The following is a 27,897-nucleotide window of genomic DNA, read 5'->3' on the forward strand; positions in this document are numbered from 1 at the left end:
TGTAAGATGTAGTCTCTAGTCAAACCAAGTTTTTTATTTAAAAGAGATTTGCCCAGTAAAGCTAAACTAATGACAACACCCAGCTACCTTACCATTTCGCTTTTTGTTTTTAATACCAGTACTAGTATACAAGGAATACAATAGTTAGTTTGCAATGTAACAGTTATTTAAGGATCTTTAAGAAAAAAAAAAAAGGGCACTGAAAATTATATTAGCAAATGTAAACCCTAAATTACCTACTTTTCAATAGCACAAACTAAGAAAGCAATTTCTCAGGAGAAAAGAAACCTGGGCTAGAGAGCACGCAGCACTCTTAAATTTTCCTAAAGCTAAGAAATCCCTATGCATCACTCTCAAAATCATCCTAGGGCTGAACACAAAGGTTAGCAGAAATGCCTAAACTCACGTGGGTTCCATTATACACCACTTACTGTAACCTACATTTTAGTATTCAGCATTTCAGTATCAATAATGCATAACATCAAAAGTAGTTCAACCCAAAGTACGGTCACGAGAAAGTAAACATGGGTCTCAAACCAGGGCTAGCTGAAGCATGGTGTCACTGCTGAATTTGCCTTGTGCCCCTGTGTAGAAGGACAGCAGGACAGAGCTTTCCGTAAGTTAATTGGGAGCTGGGGACCTTCAAGCAACACCAGTGCCTACTGGTGCAAGCGAGCAGCTAAGCAACCTCCCTCAGCCTGGCCCCATCTCCTCTGGTAAACCACCAAGCTGCTCAAAAAGGCACACTGCCCTGCTGCCTAACCCTGCGCACGCACGACACTCTGCGCGCCAGCCAAACCGAATCGCACAAGGGAACGACCAGGGTTCCCAGCAAGGCTTTTATTACCACCGTTTCTACCTTGACTCATTACTAAGTGCTCAATGAACAAGCCTATATCACTTTTTTTTTTGTTGGTTTCCCCCTGAGAGAGACTGTTCGTTCTTCATCGGATAAATTATTTACCATGAAAGAAGGCAGCCAGTAGGGAAGAGCAAATTAGAGTACGGGAGTTCATGAGACCAGGCTGCTACAAGACAGCGTTGCAGCTTTCGCATGTGTTCCCTACCCAGCTCCTAAAGCAGCTTTATCGCCAATCCAATTTAGGACAAGAACCAGAGTACAGAGACTCCAAAGCTCGATCCTCTGGCCAGAATTTGCTTTACCTTCTATTTTCGCTGCCTCCCCTGCTTCTCTTGATTTGTGATGGTTTGCATTTCATAACCTCGGGTGATTAGCGTGGGCATTTAGAAAGCACACTAGAAACAATAGAATTGGAACCCCTTAAAGTTTTTCACAACAAAATTTATTAGAAGAATAGTGGTTTTGAAAAGTCTAGCATCCAGTGAAAACTACCATACACAACGTTACAGCTGGGAATGTGTTTCCAAAATGACATGGTCAAATAATACAATGGAGCCATTAAATCTTACACATGCACAACAAGAGAATTAGCGCTTTGACATACAATGCAAAAAATAAATGGACCACATGAAATAAAAATTTTAAAGTACTTATCACATACATTAAGACACAGCTTATTTAGTCCAGTCAAAAAATCAGAACTGCATTAAAAAAAATTAATGTAGTGCAATCAAACCAAAAACCTTAATTTGTGATCATAAGTGCTCTACTACATAAAACATTGATCATAGCAAGGAACAAAAAAATTCAAATCACACAGTACAAAAAAAATCTGTAAATAAATATAAACTACAGTACAAGAGAAATATTAAATTATACAATTCCGTCAAACTGTAAACAGTATATTGAAATGAGGTCCATAAGAGTAAAGGGGGGGGGTTCCTGTTTTTTTTTTTTTTTTTTTTTCCCATGACACTTGAACTTCTAGAGGTCAGAGAGAAATGCCATTTTCCATACTCTTCAAGACTATGGGTTACATAAATAGAAAGAGAAGACTTTTTAGATGTAAAGTGTCAAATAATAAAGCAGAGGTGTTGCTGACTTGTGACTGCCAACAGATCACTGCGAGAGCAGAACAGCAGATTTTACTTTAAAGTTTCTCCTCCTCGCAAGCGCGGCACGGAGGCCCATCGCTACAGATGTTAAGTGCCAACACATTCTGAATTAGTGCTCAGCATTAGAGAGGAGACACCTGCTGAGGATCTGGTCCTATCAATTAGGTGGAAGTGATTACATACACCATTACCAACTTGGACCTCTGCTGATTATCTGACAGGTTTACACGCTTGTCATACAAACACCAACTTTGGCAGAACAATTACTAATAAACTCAAAGCACTCCCGGCCCATTGGTTTCCATCACAGTGGCCAGTGCACAGAATTCTCTAAGGACATTGCATAACTAGAGTGTAGAGGTCAGACAGCCAAGGACCCGTGCTTGAGGTTAGAAGTAGTTATGGTGAGAGAGAAGCAAGAGCCACGTTAAGAAGCTGCCTCTGCCGTTCGCAGAAGCAGTTGGGAATGTATTTCATTTTTAGCTGCGCTGGCTAGTAGTGGCATTTTAAAATATATAAGTTTAAGATAACATATATACTATATATGTATATAATATAATACATATTATATAATATACATAGGAATTTCTTACAATACATACCAGGAACCCCCACGCGATCTGCTCAGTAGTAATAACTGAATATACAGAATGCCACTATAAGTGTCTGAGGCACTGTGTGCTGGAGAGTAAATATGCAGCTTTAAAATCCGTTTGGCTGAGTTATACCTGGATACCTGAACTGAGTTTTAAGTTGACATTCATCAAGGATGTGCTATCAGCACGTCAAAAGAAAAGCAAAACAAAATACAAGTCACTGCTAGGTTTAAGAAGAGAGTACAAGTACCTGAATTGAGTGAGGATAGTGTGTAAACTGTCCCTGAGGGTTTTTAAACAGTGTGTGTACAAGTTGGATTCCTAACATTAGTTTAAACTTACATTGCGGACTGATAAAATACCAATGTCTGACAATTTAACAAGTGGAGGTTAGAAAGAGTTATGAGCAAACACTCAAAACATATTTTATACATTTTAAAGCAGCAGTAAGCTGCTGTAAGCATACATCCCATCAGTACAAGCAACACATGGGACTCAGATAAAGGTTTCTATTTGCAAAAAGCCCATCATATATCGATAAGTAAAGAATATTCACCTGCTAAATTAGAATGCACCTAGTTACAGACTAGCAATTCAAGATTAATTTTTTTAATCAAATACTTTGCTATACTTTGCTATTACATACTAAAATTCCTTAAGCTCACTAATGCTGGTATTCTAATCTATTTTTTTTTTAATGTTCCCCCTTCATTTAAGAAATATACCATTCCACAACTTAAAGATCCATTTTCAGTCCTCAGATGTAAAAAGCATGTCAATGAGTTTATATTAAAAATTTACATGGTAAAAAGGCTTGAATTTCAGCCAGAGATTCTAAATACTACTCATTCCCTGAAGGCATAAGGGAGAAAGAATCCCTACCCATTTTTCTTGTGATATAGTTTTCAAACTGAAGATTAAATAATGATCCAAAATGATTTTTCAGTTTGGGAAACTTCCCTTTCCCTACCCATCATCCCAGATTCCAAATGTCAAGCCCTGAAATGGCCTATTGAAATGATTAGTTAAAAATATCAGGCATGTATATATATACATCCCCTGCCTGAACTTCAGAATATTTTGTTGTACTAGTCTTTAAAAGACAGATTAGTATCCCAAGAGAACTTGTGATCTGACCTGAAAAGCCATTAATGATCCTAGATTGTATGTTTAAAATACGTCATAACCTGAAGACCAGATTTAATTAAGATTCTGGCATTGTAACAGAAAAAGTGCTGCAGTTACTTATCCCTTTTCTGGTACTTTAGAATAGGTCAGACAAGTGCTTTTTATAGTGACAGTAAAGTTTACATGCTTTCACACAGGCATAAAAAATATCTGCAAAAATATTTGAGAAATGTAGCACCAAGTAGTTGATAAACTATTAGTAGCTGCAGTGGTGTCTTCATTAATTCCAAGTAGGAAAAAAACATTAAGTTAGACTGTACTAGGTGATGACTATATAAATTGTTTTCTGACATTAACTTTTCCTGCTACAGTCAGAATGAAGTCTGTATCCTAATCCCTGCTCCATAAGGTAGAATTATCATCTTGAGTCCTTCTAAATTATACTTACCAATTCAGTAGAGAGAAGCACAGGGGCAGGGATGGGAATGTTTGTTTTTAAGAAGGTGAATGAAATGCCCCGGACAAGCTTAGAAAAATCCTTCCTTCTAGTACATTGCCCAGGAAAGTTGATTTTGCAATCGGGCTAAGAGATGTTTGTGAGGATTAAATAAAGCTCTCTTAATATGAAGGTTTTCGTGACCATACCTGAATATAGGCATAATTTGATAGAACATGAAGTCCAAAACTGCTGCTGTAATACTGGTATAGAGACTTGGCCCCAATCAAAGCAAGAACAGGAAAGAAGGAGAGAGATGGACACTGGAATGCTGTAGGTACTTCCAGTTTTTTCTGGTATATGTGGAGCGAATCTACGGATCATTTTGAGTCCGCAATATCTCTCTGCTTAGTGATCATCACAGTATACCATGTTTAGACACTGGATAATTAGAAATGAATAACTGTAGTGGTTATTTTATTTGCTACATCCATCAGAACTGCATATAACTAGTAGTGCAGATTTTCAGGTTTCTGAAGGTTCTAATTACTGAGTTTTCGATATAATTTGAGATCAAGTGGAAACCTTTATAGTACCAAAAACTAGTCTCAAAACTATTTTTTTTAGGTACAGCTTTTTAAACCAATATTAGTAAACGTTATCTACTGGTGCCAAGAAAAAGCAACATGGACCTAGACTGAAATTACATTTAGTTTCTAAAACATTTGTGGGCAAAACCTGGAAGTTTCTGATCCTCATGAAAATGAGGTAAACAACCCTTCCCGTTCTACCTCTAACATTTGGCAGAGAATTTAAGCTATTTAAAATATTGTGACAAAGCTTTCAGCACAGGTTAATTATTTTGCCTTTGTAAGAGTTTGGACTGCAACAAGTGTATGCATTCTTACACTGGAGAGTTAAAATTTTGTCTTCACTGAAGAAAGAGCTCTTTACATTACAGATGTAGCCACACTGTTTTTGAGAAACAAGGAACAGCACAGTGTTCCCTTCACTCCTTGGACACTGTGTTCTTCTAAGACTCAAGGACATCTTGAGAGCATTACTTCAAAGTAAACTTGAAGGAAACACACAGTAATTCCAGTTTTGCCTGTATAAGAATCATTGCAGATGATATAAAAAGCAATTCAATCACACCTAAAAAGTTGTTCCAATCTATACAAAGCTTACTCAGTCCTAAAGCCCCTGAATCACTTTGCCAGCTCCTGTGAACTTCCAGGGGAAGGCAATGTACTCTTGGGTTGTCATGAAAGAAACGCTTAAGACTCAAATGTCAGCCTGCCACAAGATAAAGCACAGACTATTCCTTGTCTGCTCTTAACCAGTCTAAAAACATGTGCAGTTGCCTCCCATGTTTAGGAATATCCTCGAGCACTGGAAAGCTCTACAAAAAAGGTGGTATAGGAGTTGCATGAGAACACAGAATCTGAATGTGTTCCCTTACTGGAGGTACTACCCTACCTGTACATCTGCATTATTAAAAATCATTTGTTTTCCAATTGCCATGAAAATTCAGAGTTCGACTTCAGGTCTAGCAATAGGGTTGGTAATGCAAGCATCAAATTATGAGTTCTGCAACAAGAAGAAAGTAAAGGCATACCTGTATTGCTTATGCAGCAACTTCTCCTGCGCAACAGGGAAAAAAATGAGAAATTCTAAAGGAAACTGTCTTAAGCCTTTAAAAAAAAAATCAGGAAATGACTGGAAAATAAAATATCTTTTGACAGAAATAAGAACAAGTCCAGAAACATGTCCCTACAATATCTAACTAGAAACGTTCAACTCTATAGCTGTACTCAAGCATTACGGCCACAATAATGCCAACAACACCGTGGAATGAGGATCCAGCTGGCTGAAAGTGAGGTAATAGTTTGTAATAGGTCAGAGTTCTAAAAAAGCACTTTTACATCTTACAAGTCCAAATAAAAAAAACGGACACATTTCATACATGTTGGGCTTTCTCACCAGAACTGTACGATAATTAACTCCACACCAGGACCCCTACCACACTAAGCCTTACTCATCTTCAATTATATGCTGCAGCAAAGATTTACCAAGCAACACCTAAACTTCAGTACAATATGAAACTTGATTCTTAAAACTTTATACACACAAAATATAAAATTACTTTGCTAGGATGGGGCAGGGGAGAGGGATTCTCCTTCATGATACTTGGACTGAAAAACTAGTTTTCAGAGACTGCCACAAATATTATTCACAGTTTCTTGCTGTCAGGCTTTTTCAGCTACATCAACGTAGTACACAACAATACTGTTAAGTCCAATAACTACATCGGATGGACATTCTCGGGAATAAGAGAAAACTAGTGACGAAAAATACCCGAAAGGCCTCCTCCTAACGACGTCTTGATTTTTACAGGGTTGCAGTTTGTCTATGTTACACGTTAATGCGATCTCAGAAGAGCAGCAGGAGAAAGATTTTAAACCTTCTCTCCTGTCCAAGTGATCCAAGTAACATAAGCATCCACTTACCAGAAATAACATGAGAAACAAGGCTTTTGTTACAAAGACAGCAGTGAACCACACCTTCCCACACCAAAATATGGTCAACCAGGGATTTTGGCCATGCAAACTGCTGGTCAGCAGAAAATTAAGCATGCTAATGGACAAATATTAATTCCAATCATATATTTAAAATGATCCCAAATACTACTAGTTAGCTACACTGAAAGCGCCTGTAAAAAATATGTAGTGAAAAATGAAACAAAACCATTAGTGATCACTGCAGCACTTAGAGTGATACTAGTCTTATGTGATGAATCACCTCAGAGAAAATACATTAGATGGGACTTTGAAACAAAAAGGTAACATTAAAAGGTGCACCTGAATATTACAGACTAAATTTACAAAACCTACAATAAGGTAAAATATATATCTTTTGAATATTCAGCAGCTTTTTTTTAAATTTGTTTTTATTTTTTGAGAGGCTCATGAAATTTTAAAAAGGGACCACTAACTAATCTCAACCATGCTTCACAAAACAATAATGGCTATTTCATATTGCAGTTACCAACGTAATGCAATTAGTGCTTAAAAAATAATCTACACTTTTTTCTTTTTTTTCCTTTTTAAACAGAGACCTTTGGAGGAAATATGGTTGTTCAAAAGCTTCTCGAAAAAGAAAGATTACCTGAATATTAAGTTATCACAGATCAAGTGTTGTGTTTAAAAGCTTTGCAGACATGAGTATTACAATCTTCAGGTCTCAGGACATTTAAACTGAGAAAGTTACGCGTTTGGTTTGTTGTCTTTTTTTTTTTTTTTTTTTTTTTAAATCCACTTTCTAACCAAAGCAAATAAAGAGTACTCAAGTTCTCACTATCTATTTACAATTCTTAGCCTACAGTCTGAAATGACAAGACAAATTCTCTTTTAAAACTGCAGCATTAAAGGGTAGGCACACCATTCTTCTGCTGCACGATTGTCACCCACTTAAACATACACATACAAAATATTTAGGTTAGTAAAATGAGCACTCCACATACACTACAGTGACAAGTTTTATAAAACTCAACTCATGTTGCTTAAATAAAGACAACTGCAAAAGGTTAAACCTCTCTGAACAGTAAAACTGTGTTACTTTTTTTTTTTTTAAACTTGCAGCAAACTTTCTACCATAACCTTCAACAGCAGATGAAACCACACGTTTAACTGCGCCTTTATTGCAATCACCAGCTAAACTGGAACGTATTGCAGAGTTTATATACTGCTACTGAGCTTAAACTGCTTTAAATGCCAAGATGACACTAGAGAGCTACGAGGAACCAGGATTTTGAGTACTAAAAATATATTAAGTAAACAAAAACAAAGTATACTTTGGGCCAAATGCCCAGTCCATTTCGAGAATGAGCAGTGCATATTTAAAACGACAGCAATGGTGTGCCTAACCTTTGAAAATATGAAGTTGCCGGGGAGGGGGAGAGACTAATAGAATCAACTGTTCAGAAGTCATTCAGCATCCCTAGGGCTACCTAGGCCACCCTCCCATGAACTTTGAGAAACCACTTTCAATCACTGATGTCACTTAATGCTCTCACACAAAAACTCCAATGCTTCTTTTGGTTGTGCAAATGGGGAAAAAAATGGTAATTCTATTTACCTTTTGCACAGATTAAGACCAAATTGTTTCTACCTGAAGAACCAGCAATTCTGATTTGGTCATATTGCGGTAAATCCAGTAAGCTCCACCTAGTTACTGACCAGTCCTGCAGAAAGTATCAAAGATAAAAGTTCTGTACAAAACTTATCCTGGATCTCCATATAATGATAAATGGTATCATCATATTGAAAAAAACTGGATTTGTGGTTTACGGAGTGCTTTTACGGTGTTTAAATGCTTATTCTAGCATGTGCTAAACCACTATCAAAATAGATTAAATAAAAACAACAACAAAAAAGCAGGACTTAGATTAATTCCTGCTACTGGCAACTGTAATATTTAAAAAGGAAACACCCATTCATTGAGTGTTCAACCCTGACAGTATTACAGATAGATATGATGCAGAGCCTGAATTAGATCAGGCTACCAGTGTTTTACTTCTTCCCTGAACATTAACAAGCTCCTTCACTAATGTGGATATTTGGGCAGACTACTGAGGTTGTAACGTTTGAGATCACTGTTTTGTGGGCTTTTTTTTTCCTTTTTTTTTTTTCTTTTTTGCAATATCACAGTAGTTTGTTACACAAATCCCCCTTCCCCAGATTATAGTCATTTAAACTAGTTGTTGGAACCACATAGTTTAGTAAACTGAGAATCAAGTCTGTAAAAAGCATAAAGGTCACAAAGAACCATAGTTCTGTTATAATGAGGCATACCCTAATACATCATTTAGTGTACCCTGACTGCTCCTGACTGTGAGAAGCTTGTCTTCCGTGAGATAAGGCTACATCCTCAAGCAGGTGAGTCTAAATATCACCCTTCAAAAATATCAAACAAAATTACAGCGAAGGTAGTGTCACAAATAATTAACTGACATATTCTGAAGGTAGTGTATGTAAGTTTTCCCTCCCCTCCCCTCCGGGTGAGCACTAAGCAGACAGTGAATGGTAAGTATGTTTAATTTAGAAAGAAAATAGTGGAGAGCCTAATTAGACCCAATTGATTATCCATCTGATAAACAAATCTCCGAGTTCAAGAGAGGTACCATTCCTAAATAACTTGATTTAGCTTAAATCTTTCAATCAACTGGATCAAAGAAAAGGAGGGGGGAAAAGATTTCTGAAATATTTTGAAGAATGACAGTCTGATCCTCATTCAAAAAATGCCTGCTTTTAGGAGACTATCAGTTTAACAAAGTGGACTATTTTTATAAAGGCAGACATGAAAAATCCAAAACCAGAAGTTCAGGCAGGCTCTACAGGCAAGATGTCCACTTCCACAGATCTGCATTCTTTGTGAGGTAACTCAACTCTCTATTACAGAGAAACATGCAAAAGGCAAAAGAAAAAAAAAAAAAAAAAAGTGGGGGGTAGTGGGCAGGTGAAGGAGGGAAACTGCGCCATACCAGGCTAGAAAAATTTACAAATGTGACATTCAGAGCACACCTTTCACCTGTGTCCACACAAGTCTATGCTAAACTGCAAAGGAAAGATCATTGCAGTAAATAGGAGAATCAGGTGCGCTCAGTGGTGGTTGAACAATGCAGTAGTGCTCACCCAGTTTGCAAAGTAATTGGCACTCTACAACATCCCTACTCATCTTTCAATTCATTCGCACTTTGTGCTGCTTCTCCCTGGGGATCTAATTCAATCTTTACTGAAACATCCTGCCCCTCCGACCTCATTAATTTCATTTTTTTCTTTGGAGGGTTTTTCAAAGTGCCCAGCCTCTCTTTAACTTTGTACTCCAGTGTACTGTGGGGGATCCCATAAATACTCTGAGCTTTGGAAACACTCATTTTCCCGCTCATAACCACAGAGATTGCTTCCTCCAGTATCTCGCTGTTGTACTGTCTGTATCTCCCTCTTTTCTTCCTAGGTTGCTTGGAGCCAGGATCTCCCTCTTGATCTGAGGTGGGATATGGCTGTCCAGAGGTAGACTGCTCAGCATCTGAGCCCCAGGAATCTGGTCCAGCATCCAGCAAACTTCTCCTGTTTTGTTTTGGAAGGATAGCCCTTAACTTTTTGCTAAGCGCGCTCTCCGTTTGTGAACCCATTACCAAAGAGCTATAGCTGTACTGGTCACCAGTGCGGGACTCCCATGAAAGGTCCATGCCTCGAACTTGTGGTATCTTTAAATCCACAGGAGACGAATGGCTCACGTCCTTTTTCCCATCCTGTTTAGTTTGAAGTGCCATTTTTTGAAAGGCAGAGTTTTCTGTAAGAAAAGGAAGGTCACTGATGTTGCTGAGTGCACCATTTCCCCTGAATTTCATGCGGCTGAAATTGAATTCGTAGTGTGGTTTTGCCCAAGAAGCCTCCCTGGATAATATTAAGTGCTGTCCATGATTCTGTAGTCCAGATGGCCCATGGCTGGCAGCCGTAGAAAACTGGTTTCTGCTCAGCAGTTCTTCACTAATCTGGAGTGATCGAGCCAGCGGTACTTTAAGAGATGTGGAGTGGCCATAACCTTCCCTGGTTCCATCCTGCAAGCTTCTTGGAGGTACCCCATCACCACTCTGTAGTCCCTCCGGATGGTGCTGGCTGGGTCTCCCAGGTCGCCTAATTGGATGGAAGGAAACTGATGTGAGCAGGACTTGCACAGGTAGGGAGGGATGGGTGAGGGGGCCACTCCTTTATTAGAAGGCCTTGCTTGGGTAACATCACTTTTTGTGTTATTTATTTTTCTCTAAATTTTTTTTTTTAAATTTTTTTTAAGTCTCAGCATCAGTCAGTTTTAAAACTTGTTCGCAAAAAAAGAGAAGCTTTTTGGGCAAAGAAAAATGAAACCTGTTGGCTGGTCTCTGGTTGGGTTCACAAATTCTCGGAGTAGAAAAGACTTCGCGCAAGCGTCTGAAAATAGCACCTCAATTACAAAGTAGTAATCAATCGCCATAGATCTACACAGAACTGTGTTACTGGTGTGACGTTACCACTAAACAAGTACAGTAATAAAAGAGTAAGCCGAAGTGCAACATATTCAACATGTAAATATGACTGCCACCTGCAGTATCTACACATAGGTGGAAACCTTGGATAGTGTTCGCTTACATCATATTGAAGAATCGCTGCTCAGCATAAAAAAAAAAATAATGCTTAGCAGGCCTCAGAGGTATTTGCTTGACTTTCATTAAGCACCAAATATGAAAGCTGAGATACTGCAGATCACAAAGAAGAACACTGCATTACACTAGACTTAACCAAATTGCTCTCTTAACAACTGATTGCATATATACATGTCCCTAATTCTCATTTGATACATAGCATGGCTAGGGAAAAAAAAAAAAAAAAATCCTAGCTCTGTCATCCAGATCAAAGGTTAATAGTGGAAAAAGTGGTATGTATTTTTACCATTTTCCTTTCATCACAAGTGTTCTTTCTACAACACAAAGTACTACTACTGCAGATGAATACATGTATTTTTACTATTTTGCTTGCTTAGCCCCCTGTAGTAATTAAGTCATGCTAATTTCAAAATCCACCCCCAAACTTCTCCATGTTCAACACGCAGATTAACGAAGAGACTAGTAAGCGATTCTATTTTAATGCTCTGGGACACTATACTGATGTAAAGCCCTCTAGCTAAGTCAGCTTTATTTAAGGGTAGGATACGTAGTACTGAAAAGCTACATGATTCTTTTTAACATCACACTGGGATTTAAAAAAAAAAGTCCTTAGAGAAAAGACATCCAGTGAAAGGACCTGGCACATAACACACACAGTGCTTGATACATACGCTACTAGCTTCTCTCCAGGATGCAATAGGTCATAGTTGAAGTGGGTAACAAGAGTCAACAAGGATTCAGAACAAAACCCAGAGAAAGGAATGAAAGTTTGCTATTCCAGAGAACTCTCTCAAGAAATGTGCATTCTCTGCCCTTTCTACAGCACATAACAGCATCAGAATGCACACCAGTGTTTCTATGCCTAAATAAAGGACATATTGGCAGCTAACTATGGTAGAGGGTCACATCTGATCTTGCTGATGCTAAACAGTCACCCTCATTTACCACACACCTGTACAAGTAACCACAGGTGCCAGTATGCCACATCCTCTCTTGACCATCAGGACAGTGCCAGATGCTGGCCCTATCATCTCTGTGTGTTGGACTTTGGCCCTCGCTTGATACACAAACAAGGGAACAAACAATACACAGCCTCAGTGGCTTCTGCTGCCTTCCTAGGAAAATAAAGCTGGAAATAATCTGTTTAGAATTGAAAGAGAAGAGGTGGTGGGGAATGTTTATGCTAAAGAATTGTGAAAAAGTATTAAGACTAACTTTTAAACAAGGATCGAAGTATTTTATTAATAGAAATATTAAATTGAAAAAGTAATCTTGAAGGGAGAGATCTGAGACAGTAATATTTTTCCAAAGAGAAATGTGAAAGTTAGATCAGTTGTAAGCAGTACGTGGAATTGGTGGTGGTGGTGGTGGGTTGTTAGTTTAAAATTTCTAGTTTTTCAAAGTCTATTGTAAAACTAAATCCAGCAATTAAATGGCAGTTTAAACCATACACTGTTTCTGTACTTCACTAAAAAAATTACTTGTTCACAGTAGCTTCAAGAAAAAATTCTCCCATCAACACCCAAAATCCCTCTTGGTCCCAGTCAGCCTCTCCAGTACAATTAACTCAATCCTGGCTGAGTAAAAGGTTTCTAAATGTATGCAAACAGTGACCATTAGAAATATGAAACCTTAAAGAAATCTTGTTGATATAACATTCTTTCACACCTTGAACTACTTAAGGCAAGACTAGTACACCACATTTTAATTTAAAAAAACAAACAAAAAACTTGTTCAGTGCTACAGTACAATCACAAATCCAAAAAAGCAATTGCTTCTGAACTACCAGACTACCGCTCATCCCGGCTTTTCTTTTTTTTAAGTTGTGGTTTATGCTAGCAAATATTAACAAAGAGCAGGCAGTGACTTAAATCTAATTCAGCTCGGTTCATCACCCAAAACATTGCTACCACTAAAATATACTTTTCTGTTAGCTAACTTTCCACTAAGTGAAATGAAAGCTATATTATATTGCAAAGCATCTAAGACTCTTCATACGTTTAACTGAACTTGCATCTCCACAGACATCACTTATCACTGAACCCAAGAAACAGCTAATGGAAAAATCTTTGGCTAAGTACAAAATTGGCCAAAATAACAGAGATTAAGAGTTCTTAACTGCAAGTTAAACCTGTCTCAGTTTGCAACAACTCTTACTTGGCAGGTGGGATGAAGGTATTTACCAAAGGTACAAGTTGAAAAACACATTACTCCAAAGGGTTAACACCAAAATTAAGTTAATATTAACAGGAAGTAAGCACACATTTTTAGTAAAAAAACAGTTTTAAAAGGTCATAGTAAGTTGCTTTCTCTTACCCATTTCCCGGAGTACTGGAGCACCCTGGAGAATGACTCAGAGAGGTGCTGCTGGCACAAGGACTCTTCTTAGTGGATAAATCAAGCACACCGTCTGTAGAGACAGAAGAATGACTTCAGTGTTTGAAGAAACAGGAGTAGCCATGTTCACCCTTGACAAAGCAAGGCTTTGGGGCTAAAGTTGTATTTAACGCAAAGCATTTTCCATTTTATTTTTTTTTAAACAAACTAAGGCTTGGATTTGTTTGCAATTTGGCTTACAAGTGACTTCAACACAGTCCTCAGAAATCACAACAAAATTTGGCAAAAATTTAAAGTACATCTGTTACAAGGGCCAGAGAATAAAAGTTGACCTACAAATGACAGTTCAGGATACAACAAAGCCTGTCGCATAACTAACCCTCAGCGGTCCTAAAATGAGACATTCTTCAAGTTTCTGAGATTTGGGGGGCTTTAAGCCAGTATTTAAGATTTTTTTGTTCCAAATCTCCATAGGAAAATTCATTGAGAATTTCACATTGGAAACTCACTTTCAAATGAACACACATACATAAATGTGAGATGACTCCTCACCTGGCAGCTAGCTTCATCCTTTTTTCCATGTCTGTGATGGGTCCCTACTGGCAGAGCTGCTGCCTTTCCCCTCTCTATTGTGCCACTTTACTCCCTGTATTCTTCCATATACCAATTGTTTTTCCTGCTAGACTACTTCTTCCATTCTCACTAATGGTACTTCCTCACGCTCACCCATACTCCTCTGCAAGCCCTTACATAAGCTCTGCATTTCTAGGCAACAGAGAAGGGAGCGCTTTTTTTGCTAGAATAGCCTTGCTCCCACCGCACTGAAACCAACTTGAAATCTGGTCACTTTAATAAGGGCAACATTGTCATAGAAGCAGCACAGCCATCTGAAATTTCTGGAAACTTTTGGAACAAGGAATTTATGATGCAAAGATAAATGAAACCTGTTGGCAAGGTAAACTAGAGACATTTCAGAGCTCCTTGCTCATTCCATCTACTCAAGTAAATACCTCCCAACACAAGAACAATGTAAGATGGCTTTCAGATTGCTTAAAGTTCTCATTTGACATATGGAGAGAAAACATGATAAACAGTGAACTAGAATTAACTTACAGAAAGCTGTTCCACCCACTGCATTTGGGAACACACCATAACCCAAACTTAAGCAAGCAGATAATTCAATCTTCCTTTTTAACAACACTTATGCAGCCACAAGATACAGAGACTGGATCAAGTAGCATCTCCTTTTCAAGAGGCTATACTAAACAGCACAGTCTGCTGCCAGAAACACTTGCATCCACGCTTCCTCCATCAGAAGGGTCATTATGACCTAGAATTCTCCGAGGGCAAGTAGGACCAGCCTCATACCCCATGGAGAAGTTGACAAACCAGCTGGGTTCCCCTCAACCCGCTAGAATAGAAATATAACAAAAAGCAACACTAGCAGTCTTTCATGACAGCCTCTTAAATCTCTCATTAACAAGTCTGGCAAAATCTCTTCCCAGTTACATTAAATATAAAATGGAAAAAAAAAATTACATCAGCAAACAGATTACTGTGTAAGTTAATATGCACATGTTCTAATTCCATAACAAGTATTATGAACATTATAAATTATCTTACAGCTTTGTCACATGGTAGCTAAACAACAGTTCATGTACATGCTTTCTTCTTCACCATACGATCCTCTAGTTAAAAAAAAACAAAAGCAAAACTGATTCTCTCCCTCTCTCAGTGAAAAGCTTCACAACGAGAACAGTTTAACATTTATAAACATATTTGCAAAAGACACTCATGAAATACATTTATAATAAAATTAGCTAGAAACAAATGCCTATCAGCTAAATGTACAGCCCCTCACTTCAGGAAACACACCATACAACCTTTCACTGCAGTTTTGTAACTGAAGTGTGGCAACAACTTTCAATGTGTAGTAAGTGTCTAGATGCCCAAGTTGCATATTGCTGGACACATAAAATTAACCTTTTTACAAAATGCTTCATAAACATAAGTTCAAAGAATAAAGGGACACCTACAATTCTGTACTAGCTAGCAAAAGGCTTTTTTTTTTTTTTCTTTTAAGGCACCTTTTCTACTTGAGGGTGGACATCCTACTCTGCATTTGATAGAATGATTTCAGACACTAATACATTTCTAAAGAACAGTAAAGGGGCTACTTTTAACCCTATCAGTAGGATACACTTATGATAACCTCTATTTAACAGTTTCAGAAAAAAAACCATTCACATACCATAATCACTCACAGAATTTGCTTGTTATAAATATTTTTGATGGAAAGCAAGGTTTTCAAATTAAAACAAGTTCTGCAACACTGTTACAAATTATTCAATCTGTGCTCTGCAGAACAAGTCTATTTTTAAGGTAGAAAAGAGATATTTCTTCCAAATGCATAAACCTAGAGGTTCTGTACAGTCATGGGTATCATTTTTACAGCCTTCACAAAGCAATTTCTCACAGACTTTTAAAAGATACTGTTTTCACACTATGACCAGAAAGAAAATATATCAGTCCTTCAGTCAGACTGTGTACAGATCTTCAGAAAGGAGACAACATTATGGTTTTCATGACCACATGAACTTGTCTTATCAGCAAGCGTACAGTCTATTTTGGCAGACTGTTTCTTGCAGCTCCCAGCAAGAACAGCACGCTTGTCCCCAGAGCATGTCCATTCCCTTTGCCCTTCTTCAGAAAAATCACGCATGTCTATGGGCCTACATTCTTGCAAAAAGTCTCTTCTCTTCCAGCCACATCTAGCTAGTCATTATTTTATTGTAAAGACATCTACTGCTTTCCCACTTTACATTTTATGTGAAAGTGCAAACTTCTAATTGTCTGGTTTTGCAACAAGAATGCCATTAATGGATTGCCGTAGGATGCAAGACACTGGTAAGAGTCCTACCTTGTTCACTAGGTTCTGACTGAGACTTTCTGACAGTAAGGTCCAGAGGTGAGTCTTGGTCAGCCATGAGAAGTTTGCTGAGCACAGGGTTCTGAGCAGTTGCAGCCGTGGGAGAGGAGGCGACCAGAGATGCTTTCAGCAGGCTTTGGTTCTTTGTGCTATTGGGCTGGCTGGAGTCCTGAGTAGAGCTATTTTTTGAGGTATATTCAGCAGCAAACTGTCGGATCATTCGCTGCATGATCTCACGGGCCACTAGGGGAATATTGGGGTCAGAGACCCTAGGACTGTCTGTAAATATTAGAGATTTTTTTTTAAGGAAGCACTTTAAGTAAAACAGCTTTTATATTAAGGCATTGTTTATTAAAAAAAACCTAGGGAAATAAATGAAAGCCAAAGATAAAATACTTTCTGCAGAAAATGTACTTTAGTCTTAGAATACCTGAACAAGAACCATTGCTAATTCTGGTATAACCTTCCCAAAATAACAGTTTCCTAAGAGAAATACGCAATCTCATCTTTTGTTTTCAAATATAGATATATTCGACCAGACTTTTAAGAGGCATGGAATGCAAAGGAAAGCTAGACCCATGAAGAAAAGTACCAAGTGATGAAGCTCATTCCAAAAAAATTGAATGGGTTATTCAGTGGAAGATTTTAAGTAACTTACCTGCAACTACAAAAGAAAAGAAAAGAGAATAAAGTTGCAGCAGTTCCCTACAAGTTTACTGAGAAATAAAGCTCTGTAGGTCCGATTCTTCAAAATAATTCACATGAAGATCAAATGTGCGAGTGTCTTCCATCCCATTCTATCTATTCCTTTTGACATTTCCATCATTATAATCAATGCAGCATCAGGGATTACCCAAAGAACTTTCATATATACAAAAAGCAAGATCTGTCACATGAAAAGTAATTCTATTTCTAGAAGAGCTGCTAAATCTATTAGTAAAAAATGTGAAATGGAACAGGTAGACATTCCAATTTATTTATATGAAATAGTGTATAAATACAAAGGTATTTGGGGATGTGGGCAACCCAAAAACATATTGGGGAAAAAAAAAAAAAAAATCACTATTTTAGACCAGTAGTAATTCACAATGTGAAAGCAAATCTGTAATTCCTACATCACACAAGCTAAATCCTGCCACTTCACCTCAGACACTGATTGTGTTCTCTGGCCAAATCAGTTTTGGTTAAAAAAAAATAAAAATAATTAAAAAAAACCCCCCACACAAAAAAAACCCAACAAAACAAACAAAAACCCCACTCCAACCACAAAACAACAGACCGTAACCACACAACTCCAGAAATGGCTCAAAAGGTTTGATTTTCTATTTCTGAAGAAATAGTCAGAGAAAATTGTGCACTCGAAGACCAAACAAATCTTTAAAAACAGTTCTCAAAACAGAACAATAGAAAAATGTTTACTTCCTCTTTAAAAAAATTGCCCAGGTTGAAAGGTAATCTATTGAGATTGAATTATTAGAAGTATTAGCAAAATCTTCGGAGAGACATTTTGGCCTTAGTTTTGCCTTTTGCTACCATTTTTACAAAAGTACATCAATCCAGCAAGCCAGCTTTAGCGTATCTGTAAAGGATAACTGACATGAAGGTTTGAACATGGAGTTGCCCACAAGCCAGAGAGCAGCAGTAAGCAGCTACTGTGTTTCTTGATGAAAAACCATACTGAGCTTTAGATACTTATCAAGCCCAAATTCCTTCCTGTTAAGCACAGCTTTCTAAATCTAAGACCTTATACAGTCACCATGTATATTCTTATACGGGTATAATAGCTGTAAACTTCCAAGATGTTTATGTAAATACATAACCATCTTCTTGTAAAATCTACAGGATGTTTTATTGTTGCTAAAGACAAGACACTAGAGTTTTAAGAAGCCAAGAGATGAGCCAAACTTAAATTTAGGTACATTTATATTCTCACTTTCTTCCCAAATGGTCCATAAGGACACAAGCCTGGAGAAGTGTGGAGGCTTTTTTCTGCTATGGTGACATTTCTTCCATTTTCTAACCTCTCTACTATAATCTGCTGAAGGACGTATGAAAGGCTCTAGGAAAACCCAGAAGGGCACTAACTGATAGCATGATCACACTCATACCAAGTATTTGACACATGCTTGTAGCAGATACAAGTGGGGCTGGCAGGAATGCAGAGCTCTATGGCACTTATTTTTTCTGAAGAATCATGCCTTTACTGTGCACCCATTTTCCTATGTACAATTCTGTAATGCTTACAGCTGAACATATTTCCAAATTCAGGGAGAAAATATTACATATGCCTACAGCCATGCATCTTTGTAATCTGCAACTTCAAAGAATCAGCACAGAGTGACTACTGAGAACTTTCCAGTGCTGCTCAAGATAAACTCTCCAATTCAGGACAGAAAACTCAATTTTCAACCAGAAGGGTAGTTACCTAGCACATTAAAGGCTTCTTGCTTAATATAAAGCTTGAACTCTAAGGATTAAAAACTGTTGAAAAGTTAGTGCAAAATATTTGCTCGTGTCCCTGCAGCATCACTTGAAATCAACCAGATGTTTATTTTAACTCCAAGCCTCTAGGGTTTTTTTTTTTAAAAAAAACAATCAACCAAAACCAAACTGCACCCCCCCCAAACAAACAAAAAACCCCCAACAAAAACTAAAATTAACCAAAACAGATTCTCAGAGAAGAAAAAATAACAGTAAATATTTATGAGCTCTAAGTAATCAAAAGCAGTACCTCTGAGCTTTAAAACCTTAATAGCTTTTGTGTATTTTATCTATACTGAAATCTTAGAAGGGCAGTATCAAACAAAAAAAGGTATGATTTCATTAAACCATCAAAAGAAGGTCCTATCCTGCCACAAGGTAGAGGTGTAACGGACAACTAGTTTCTACCAGTCTGCTTTCACTGGAAAGTATGAATATTTGAAAGAAGCATTACTGAATCAGAGTACCATGGGGACAAAGCAGAGGAAAAGTATGTAAGATTAATGGACAGTAAACCTGTTCAGAAAGTTTGCTGATCCTGCTCATTACCTATGTATGTTAAGTGCATGAGTGCATGTCCTTGACGTGCAACAGGCATCTGTTCGCAGAACATCTGCATACTCTCTGATCTGCCTGGGCTACAAAATACCAGTCTCAAATGTTACTGGCAGCAAGGACGGAAAGAAAAAAAGAACTAATTGCTGGCATGAAACCAGGAGAGCTAAGCATCTCTGAGCAACATAAGAGCATCAGAGTTTTGCTATTCTTTGTGTCCTCTTTGGTATGACAGTGCCTGGGGATCTTATGGCAGTGGCATGAGTTAGAATAACCTTTCAAGCAATCTAAATACAGCCAAACTTGACAACGATGCATTAAGGATTCAGAACTGAGTTCCTGACAGGCTTCTACCTCTCCCTTATTACTTTTGCACCAAACACAGCTCTGCCATAGGAACGAAAGCAAGTGTGTGCTAAAAAAATTCTCAAAGATGCTTAGACACCTAAAGTGATTTCATTGTCTTAATTCTGTGTATCTGGCCATCGACAGAGTGTTAAACCCCTCATTAGCACAGTTCCAGTAGTTTTCCAACAATTAAGGAAGTATACATTTCTAATAAGACATGCACACAGGCCATACATAAAAATTTAAGCACAATGTTAAAGGGATGAAATTTTTAATAAACAATTTGGAAGTGATGGAACTGCATTTTTTTCCTTTCACCAGAAAAGTAATATGGAAAAAAGCGTATTTTCTCTAGATTTTTGTTTTCTTAAATCCCTTCTGAATTTAAAGAGAGATGGGATAAATCAAAAAGCAAAAGGAAACCTTAACCTTAAAATAAAAAAAAATTAAAAAAAAAATCCACACTGAAAAGGACGACTTGGAATAAAAGCATTATCTGAACTATCAGTAGTAATGCAATAAGTATCCTTCCTACTATCCTGCATGCTTCTATACTTTATGAAATACATCATAATGTACAGTTTGTATTTATTCATTTGAGTCATAAAAGAAAGGCAAAGATACTGTTATCTACTTAAAACACCTTTAAATATTTTGGTCACTGGGAGGAAGGGCTGAGGACTGGCTACAGCAATTTCTAATTTGTTAAACTGAAGCCTCGCATTGTCCCCCAGCAGACGGGTTGGAATTACTGATTTGGCAGATTTTCTCACACATGGGTTAGACTGATAAGTACAATGTACTTTCATTCAGGATGCATTTGGAAGCAACCTCTGGAATCCCGTTTCTCAGATTGGTAGAAAACAGTGAAATGAGTTTTGTGCCTTCCTAAGAGCACAGTTTAACTGACATAACTCTCCGAAAGAGATTTAGAGGATTTTCTAGCATTGAGCTACTGTTATTGTTCTTAGCATATTCTACAGTACTGATTTTCCAATTCTTTTGCTGATCACGTCTTGAATTCTCTGTATATCCCCCTTAGCACTATTCCAACAGTATTTTATACTGTGGATTGCTGGGGTGGGTAATCACTACAGACCACAGTGAGAAGACTGCTGACCTTTAAGAAAAACTGCATTAGTACAGATCTCATTAAAATAAATAAATAAAAAATTTACCCAACTACTACCACCACTGCCACTTGCCTCTTCTTCCAAACAGCCCACTCACCTAAACATTGGTTTCAGGGGAGCAGTTCTTCTGGTAAGAACTGAGTCATTCCTCCAAAAATGCAAAACACCAGTGTTCTCATGGAGAGATTTGTTTTAGGGTTAAATATGTTACACTCTCTTCCTCTGTCCCAAGAGCACACAGTTGTATTGCCACATTATTTGAGAATCAATTTTTAATCTTGATAAATATATATATATTTTTATATATATATATATAAAAAGAAGACAACTGAAAAATACTGAACATACAGTGACAACTTTAACATCGGATCTTTGATACCCACATTGCATGCAATAAGACCAGCAAAAGATACCATTCCCCCCCCAATTAAAACCAACCTTTTCTGTAAAAGACTGCATTGAGGAACTCTTCCGCTTGCCTTTCAAAACGAATGATTTTTGCTTGCTCTTGTCTAAGCAGAGCTTGTTGTCCAGCTTCCGAGGCTGGCTCATCCAGACTGACTAAGTGTTCCTGTAAAGACATTTAATAATTGTAAGATCTTCTTGACTCCAAAATGAATAAAATTCTTTAGGCGTTAAACATTTTACTAAATTCAAAACTTTGTTAGGTACTCAGCACAGAGTTGAATCTATTGAAATCACAACTTGATTTTTGACTGCTCCAGAACATTGTACTTTGTCCTGTTTTCTTGTTGTAAATGCAGCAGAAGCCTGTAAGATTTGATAGCATTATGGGAAATAAGAGCCCACTACAAAGAAGATTTAGGTATTTTACATTTGGCTGCAAATCTCATATCTAAGCACTTGTTCTTTGGCTATTGCTTTTAGTTCCAAGAAATAACTGCTGAAGGCAAAACACAGAAAGTTCTCCTGAATTTACACATGCAAGCTGAGCAATAAATGACCAATGGCATTAGCAAAAAACAAGTGCTTTTGAGAAAAGGCTCAGTAGTAGCTACTTTTAAGTGAAATAAAGTTAGCTACTTATGACACCCGCAATGAATTAAAATTAATTCCATCTTTTACAACTGGAAGCAACTGAGTTATCTCAAAAATATTTCAAAACAAGTGTTTTAACTAGGATAATTAAATTGTGAGAGATGCCAGGATAAATTACTCACTTTAAATACAACTCAAGAAACTAGAAGACAATGGTTACAAAACCACGAAATCTAAATGCTTGGATTTGCCCCCTAGACGCACACCACCCTCTCATTTCTTCCACTTTAATGCCTTGTTCCTGCTTAGGAGAACAATCTCTTTCCTGGCCCTCTCCCTCCACTTTCATTTTAGGCTATATTAAAGTTACGTGTATTTACCTACTGCAGGAATGCATACACAACCACTCTTTGGGTTTAGGGAGTGTTTTGTTTTGTTAACCTTTACAAAGTATCAGTTACCATAATATCTAGCCTACATCTGGTTTTTTTAGCCTCTACCTTACAAGTTGATTTCAGGTTCTTATCCCGATGGGACTAGAAGGGAAGGAAAGAACTGGCAATTCATTTATAAATCACAATAAATGAAAAGAATGACTATTCTAAAGTTTGTACCATCCCAACATCAAGAGGTTTAATGAAGCAAGGATACATAACCAGCCCATAGCAAATTAACACACACAGCAGTCACATGAACTATGTGCAAAGGGTAATAATATGAAATGCTCTGGACTCTGACCTGAACAACATGGGTTCTCACCCTCAGATTTGTAATTTAACAGCTTCCAAAAGTTCTCCATGAAAAGTAAAGGTAGATACTATCTCAGACAGCGTATAGAGACAAAGCAGTATTTTATGCTAAATAAAAAGATGAGGAGCATGCGATGACAGAGGTGACAGGTAAGTAAAACAACACGTTTGCTGTGAAGGAAGAGTCTGCAGAAGCAAACATCTCATAAAGTGACTGATGCTTTTTTCCACACCAGAGAGATTCCAGGCTTGCTCTCAAACCTGCTGGCTGTCATAGAAGTATTAGCACGTTTGAGACAGCCTTAAAGAATACGCATTTGAACTGATGTGTTAACTGCAATAAAAGCATTCACCTCTGTGCCAGGTAGTCCTGTACCAGTAACCAGCAGTAGTGCTCCTGCAGTTCACTGGCATTTTATGAACATGCTGAAAATGCAATTGTACTTTTCTGATACTTAAAATATGTGAAGTCTGTACAGGATTTCACAATAAAAATATTTGTGGCAAGTAAGCCCAATATTTTTAGAAGAGTTACTCTTCAGGTGAGACTTCATAGAATATACCTGCATTCTCTTTTTTAAACTATGTTTCCACATCCGATAAAGTTTAATGCAGGATCTGTCCTAGTTATTGACAGCCATTCTGAGTCAAGCTCCATTATCTTTTAGGCATTATCACGATAATTGTAAATTCATCAGTTTGTGTAAAAAGCAGATGTTTGTGCAAATTAACTAGTAACAGAAGTAATCTAGCATACAGAAGTGTTAGAACAATCGCTAGAATATCTAAGCATTTACAGACAAACTGCTTTAAGTTTTACTTCAAAAAGGAATCTCTGCAAACTGATGTGCAGAGATTTGGCTATATAAGATCCATTAGAGTTAATTAGCATCCTCTGGCTAAAGTCCCACAAGCCATTGCAAAAAACTTTCTTTTAATTCAAAGGACAGAATTAAAAATTGAAGGAAACATTACCCCTTCAACCTGATCTGATACTCTGCCCTTTGACAGACTATAGCTCTGCAAGAAGCCTAAAATAAAAATAACCCTTGCCCAACACAATGCATTTCAAATCTTCCTCCTACTTTTTACAACTAAGGTAATACATAGTAAGTACTAGCCTAGCAACTCGGTGGAAACCGAGTTCAGGGGCAGCATGCCTCACCATAAACAAGTTTACTTTACATTACTCATATAAAGGTAATGTATAAAGAATACAATTTAATCTACCTAGACTAACTAAAGCTGTACATTTTCCACACAGAGGTGGAATGAAGAAAAAGGGATCAGCCAGAAAAAAGAATTTTAAGTGGCTTACAATGGTGAATGGCTGAATAAAGGATCATTTGACCTGCATTCAGAAGAGGGGGATAGCAAGGCAATGGTAGCACTTAGTTCTTACCCCTCAAACTAAGGAGCATGCATCTCTTTACATGTATGATTTTTACCAATACCCATGCTAAGACATGAAAATGTAAAGATAATCAGTTATATAAAAGAGTCAGGTTTAACCTTGCACATAGGAAAAAAAAAATCTTCAGCTATTTTCTGGCATCTGCAGTACAGCACTGACTACATGAGAGAAAATATACTTGAAAGATTTCTGTTTATTGCATTTTTTAATTTTCTTATTAATTGTGTCACAATTATTCCAGCAATCTTCGCAGATGGTTCACCCTTAGAGGGAAAGTTCAAGTTTCCACACTAAATATTTGACTGTGATTTTCAGTTAAGGTCAACTTCTAAAAGCACGGGTTTGGGGTTTTTTTTATGGTGGGGGTGTTTGGTTGGGTTTTTTTTGGTTTGGGGTTTTTTTTTGGTTGGTTGGTTTTATGTTTGGTTTGGTTTTGGTTTTGTGGATTCTTTTTCACATTTTCAACCATTTCTTCCCAATAACTATTATTTCAATCCACTATCTTCAGTCTTATCCTCTCACTCTACAGCTCTGAATCACATCAAAGTTTTCGGTACCAACATGCAGGTAGTAGGAAGAATAATAACCTATTAATATTTAAATAGCATTGTCATTGGTTACAAATACCCTGGAAAAAACCCAACCAGTTACTTTTACGTATTATTTATAACACAGTATTCATTCTACTCTCTTTGTGCTTCTCTTCAGGTGGAAACCATGCCCCAGAGGATCCCTGTAATCCCAACAGTGAACATGCATTACCACTATATTGAAAAAATAGTGCTTCAGAAAAAGGTAGTTAGAGTGGTTTGCACATTCCCCCAAAGGGTTAAAGCTCTTTTTGTACCTTAAGATATACAGTATAACTATATAATTAAGTCAAAGAGCCTTAGAAATACAGGGCTTAGGTTTTCAAAATGCAAGGTCAATGCGTGACCTTGAGAGACCACCTAATCCTGGACAGCCCGGCCTTGTCAGCACTTGTGCTGGATCCTCACTGACACTCTCCTTGTAGGTAATGTTGATACAGCATTTCTAAATGCTAAACTGCTGGCATGAAGAGAAATGTATGATGCAGGCTGGTTTTTGTATAGATATGGCAACAGCAGCTTCATGTTTAAGCCACAGACCGCACACAGATGGAGGGTGAAGTGCCTGCAAACTAGAATAGCATGAGGGAATTCCTACCCATCTTTGTGGAGAAAACGGAGGGAGGCTTCCCACAGACCACCGTGGCTGACCGGCCAACCCATGGACCCTAGGGATACAATCCAGCCTCCCATCCCAAGGCAACATCAGGAACAGTGAGTAAGAAAGGAATGTTTCAGCATCCCTAGACTATCTTCTCCAATGCTTCATTTTTCTTAAGACTGTACAGTCTTTTTAACTCTTAGCCAATGCAAAGGAGGATAATCTACTATTTTCTGTAGACAAGCCTTAAGGGCACCAGAGATTGCTGTCTTTCCTTCTCTTCCTTCTACCTTCCAGACCAAGTCATTCTTGTTGCTTTCATTTCAATGCTATTCAGTTTGTTTGTGTCTCTCAAAATGCTACACCCAGCTGAGGCTTCACCAGCATTTAGGTAAGAGAAGAATTTCCTCTCCAGGTATTAAGACAAATGCCTCTCTGGATATATCCCCCCAAATAGTTTACTACTTTTACAATGCTATGACTTTTCAGACATCTATAATTTTTTACTTGATAAAACAAGTCTGCGTGTCCCATTTCTCAAATTTATCGAGATCATTTTCAATTCTGAGCATGCCCTTTAAAGCATCTAGAACTGTTCCCAGCTTGGCATCAACTAAAAATTCAGATGGTTTAATTAGTTTTAAGATGTTCCTCACTTACTAAGCACATCTACTTTTATAGTAAGAAACAGTATTATTTTCTTATTAACCAAGATGACTGACGTCAGATTTATCAAATTCAAAACAAATTTGACTGATCCATAGCTATTGAATATCATTTATTATCTATAGAAGGGGGAGAGGAAAAAAAAAAAAATCAGTGGAAATAAATATGCTTACATTCATATTTATGCACAAGCAAAATTGTAACCCTGCATTACTACTAAACACAGCTGGAGATTATCACAAACAGCCTCTTCAGGTTTTAGCCTCCATATAAAATTATTTTAAAACCACCCAATACAAAATTGACAGTCTAAATGCTCGAGTTTTTTGAAGTGATGAAATCCATTAAAAATGTTTTAGAGCATCTTCCAGCGCACTTAGGCTCTCTGTACACAGTTTAAACACATTCTGAAACCATCAAAAATCATAAGAGTTCTGCAACTTCAACTCATTCTCAGATATTTCCTTTGCCATCTTCAATTATTCTATGACTTAATTCTTTAAATGATAGTGGTAGCTTCTCTTTGGAATTATTCAGACACTTACCACAGTTTACTATTTATTGTTTATGTTCCTCCATAGTGAAAGGACACCAGATTCAGAGGCTGTTATTATGATTAATCATAATCAAGTAATAGCTTTTGGGCATTACCTTTTAGATGTTTGTGTAAAGCAATTACTTACAAGCTTTTAAAAATACCCAAATAATATCAGAGTAACTCTGAATTTTAAAATTACTCCTTCACATGCTGCACCCTACCACACTTCTTCACAACTGAAAGAATCGTTAGAGATCCTTACACTGAAGCCCAGATACTTTATGGTACTTGGAAGACTGGACTCAATCTTCTGCCGTCAACAGCATGAGACTCCACAATACGCTCCTAAAAGTCATCTTCTCTCTTGCTATTTTTGTAGCTTAAATATATCTATAAAATAGCTAATGTACTTAGGAGTATTATCCTTCTTGTTCTGCTCTCACCAACTAATGAGATTAGTCGTGTCGCCCCCTCCCCTTTTTTTTTTTAATATGTACGAATTGCTTTATGTAGCTTTAGACAACAGTGTTTTCTTTTCCAAATGAATATACTCAACTGAATTCTCTTTAAGGATTCTTTTTCCAGTTCCCCCTCTTATTACTGGTGCTTTCTTCTGACGTTATCTATCTGCATCTTTTTTAAAAAATAAATCTTAAATTAGGCTTGAGCTCCAACTATGAGCAAGTGACAGCAGAGACTACCTCATTTGATACAGACATTCTACATGGAGCCACAGATTTCTTCTGTAATGATAGTTCTGTCAGTTTATTTAACAAGCTACACTGAAAAATTAAGAACCGTAATTAAAAAAAGTCAAGTACACTTAGAGTTCAATTTGTCTGAATTGATGGGTCTTGTCTATACCACTTTTTAGAAGGAAAGCTTCATAAAAAAAAGACCAAAAAAAACCCCCAAACCAAAACCCAACCACCTTGCAAACTATACTATCTTAAAACTTTCCTATGAAGGATAAAGCCCACAAAGAATTGAGAATTACCATATTTGCAGATTATCCAAATGAAAGTTCACCAGGTTTGGTCCCATAGAACCCAATCTACGTCCTCTCACTACGAGTGGGCAGCTAGAGCCGCCAACTTTGTCTTTTTTGTCTTTCATGCCCATCAATGTACCCAGGCATTTCTGCACACAAGCACCCGTGTTAATAACCTGATAGCATATCCTTAGGTAACTAGTTATTCTCTCTGATTACACCATACTG

The 27,897-nt window shown here is 37.4% G+C and overlaps 1 protein-coding gene across 9 annotated transcripts in view; it reads right to left on the bottom strand.

Moving 5' to 3' along the window:
- LCOR (ligand dependent nuclear receptor corepressor) overlaps positions 1 to 27,897 on the bottom strand; it is a 91,093-nt gene that overhangs the window by 26,651 nt on the left and 36,545 nt on the right. For 6 of the 9 annotated variants that reach the window (XM_069796785.1, XM_069796783.1, XM_069796786.1 and 3 more), the window contains 3 exons: positions 21,560 to 21,692; positions 16,596 to 16,883; positions 13,655 to 13,748 (listed from right to left, as the gene is read on the bottom strand). In XM_069796785.1, the coding sequence (XP_069652886.1) occupies positions 13,655 to 13,748; positions 16,596 to 16,883; positions 21,560 to 21,692 (515 nt within the window). Of the gene's footprint in view, positions 1 to 1,282; positions 10,836 to 13,654; positions 13,749 to 16,595; positions 16,884 to 21,218; positions 21,368 to 21,559; positions 21,693 to 27,897 lie in introns of those variants that run through there. The other 3 variants (XM_069796792.1, XM_069796790.1, XM_069796788.1) reach the window with 3 other exon arrangements.

This window comes from Haliaeetus albicilla, chromosome 11, assembly GCF_947461875.1.
Source record: "Haliaeetus albicilla chromosome 11, bHalAlb1.1, whole genome shotgun sequence".
In the NCBI taxonomy this organism is placed as follows: Eukaryota; Metazoa; Chordata; class Aves; order Accipitriformes; family Accipitridae; genus Haliaeetus; species Haliaeetus albicilla.